Source organism: Palaemon carinicauda, chromosome 16 (assembly GCF_036898095.1).
Source record: "Palaemon carinicauda isolate YSFRI2023 chromosome 16, ASM3689809v2, whole genome shotgun sequence".
Taxonomy (NCBI): Eukaryota; Metazoa; Arthropoda; class Malacostraca; order Decapoda; family Palaemonidae; genus Palaemon; species Palaemon carinicauda.
This window is the reverse complement of record NC_090740.1, coordinates 119,973,175-119,975,030: the sequence shown is the minus strand read 5'-3', so window position 1 is coordinate 119,975,030 and position 1,856 is coordinate 119,973,175. Positions and strand designations below refer to the sequence as shown.

Here is a 1,856-nt window from a genome sequence, read left to right as displayed (position 1 = left end):
TGTTCCAAGACATTGTGTTTTTCGAAATTTAATAGCTGGCAACAGTAAGTGATTCTTTGAAGGTCGTTGCTTGATAGTTCAATCAATATCCTAATGAATGCTGTTAGCATTCATTAGCATTCACTTTTTAGACTTTTAAACTATTTTCAATCTTACCAGGAGGTATTCTTTGAGATGAATATGTTTACCTACTCATATATAGGCCTACACATGCAACGCAAATATAATTATTTTGAACCTTATGATTAATGATGCGTTCGCTATAAAACCACCAAAGGTTAGTTTTTCTCTTTAGATGATCGTATATTGCCATGAACGTCCTATGACAAATGTCGTAATTTATATTATCTTTGAAAAACAGAAGGTTTTCGTACAATCCCATACTGATGTAGTATCCGCCTATTGATATGGTATCTCGCGTGCAGGCTCATGAACATGGTCCGGTCTAGTTGCCACACACTGCCAGATAAACCACATCTCCAAGCAAGTTAGCAACGGCCATCTAATCTTGATAAGGCAAAATGAAGCTTATTTGACACTTGAAAAATACTTTATGATGCGATAAGCTAAACAAAGAGAGACAATAGCTTCAAATTAGTTATGTAAGCCTCATGTAACCATATAAACGATAACTCTACTGACAACTAGGAGATCAAGGGCACCTCATGAATCTCCCAAGGCGACAACAAACGGAGGGATCTGGACCAGCCGGTTCTGGTATTTCAGTTCAGTTTGTGTTCCATCTTGAACCAAGAATATAATCTCCTCTCTTGATAATCGAGTTCAGTTTGTGTTCCATCTTGAACGAAGAATATAATCTCTTGATAATGAGGTGAGCTGATTCCACCACAAGGATTGACATTTATTGTGTAGATAGCGAATAATTACTTATATTTGCAACGAAGTGTTCGTTTGTGTATACACTAAAATTCTGTGTAGTTTATAACAGCCGTTATGTAATACATAATGGTAATGAAGTGTTCATTTGTGTATACACTAAAATTCTGTGAAGTTTATAACAGCCGTTATGTAATACATAATTGTAATGAAGTGTTCATTTGTGTATACACTAAATTTCTGTGTAGTTTATAACTGCCGTTATTAATATATAATTGTAATGAAGTATTCGTTTGTGTATACACTAAAATTCTGTGTAGTTTATGACAGCCCTTATGTAAAACATATTTGTTATGAAGTGTTCGTGTGTCTACACTAAAATTCTGTGTAGTTTATAACTGCCGTTATGTAATACATAATTGTAATGAAGTATTCGTTTGTGTATACACTAAAATTCTGTGTAGTTTATGACAGCCCTTATGTAAAACATATTTGTTATGAAGTGTTCGTGTGTCTACACTAAAATTCTGTGTAGTTTATAACTGCCGTTATGTAATACATAATTGTAATGAAGTGTTCATTTGTGTATACACTAAAATTATGTGTAGTTTATAGCCGCTCTTGTGTAATACATATTTGTAATGAAATGAAACGTTCGTTTTTGTAGGCCTATACACTCAAATTCTGTGTAAGTTTATGACATTCCTTATGTGCTATGAGTCATACGAGAAATTTCGGATTCATTTACATTTAGAGCAGGGGTTCTTAAACTCTTTTGCTTTGCGCCCCCCTTCTGAATTATGCATAGATCCCATGCCCCCCCCCCCCCACTCTCCACCTTTGAATTTTTTGCCAAACTAGAAAGTACCGTATGTATGTATGTATTGTTTTTATAAACAATATGTTGCGTTTCGTATGCTAATATTAGTTATGTGAGTAAATGGATGAATGATAGATTTTTATTTCATTGCTGTTGAGTTTTTATAGAAATGCACTGTACTATATTTCAATAAAATAAA

The 1,856-nt window shown here is 33.8% G+C and overlaps 1 protein-coding gene across 1 annotated transcript in view; it reads left to right on the top strand.

Annotated features, from left to right (window-relative positions):
- The first annotated feature begins 518 nt into the window (after positions 1 to 518).
- Positions 519 to 1,856, top strand: part of LOC137655840 (mitochondrial amidoxime reducing component 2-like) — a 17,698-nt gene continuing 16,360 nt past the window's right edge. Inside the window, exon 1 of the mRNA XM_068390021.1 lies at positions 519 to 832. Coding sequence (XP_068246122.1) covers positions 828 to 832 — 5 coding nt within the window. The 5' untranslated portion in view covers positions 519 to 827. The remainder of the gene's footprint in view (positions 833 to 1,856) is intronic.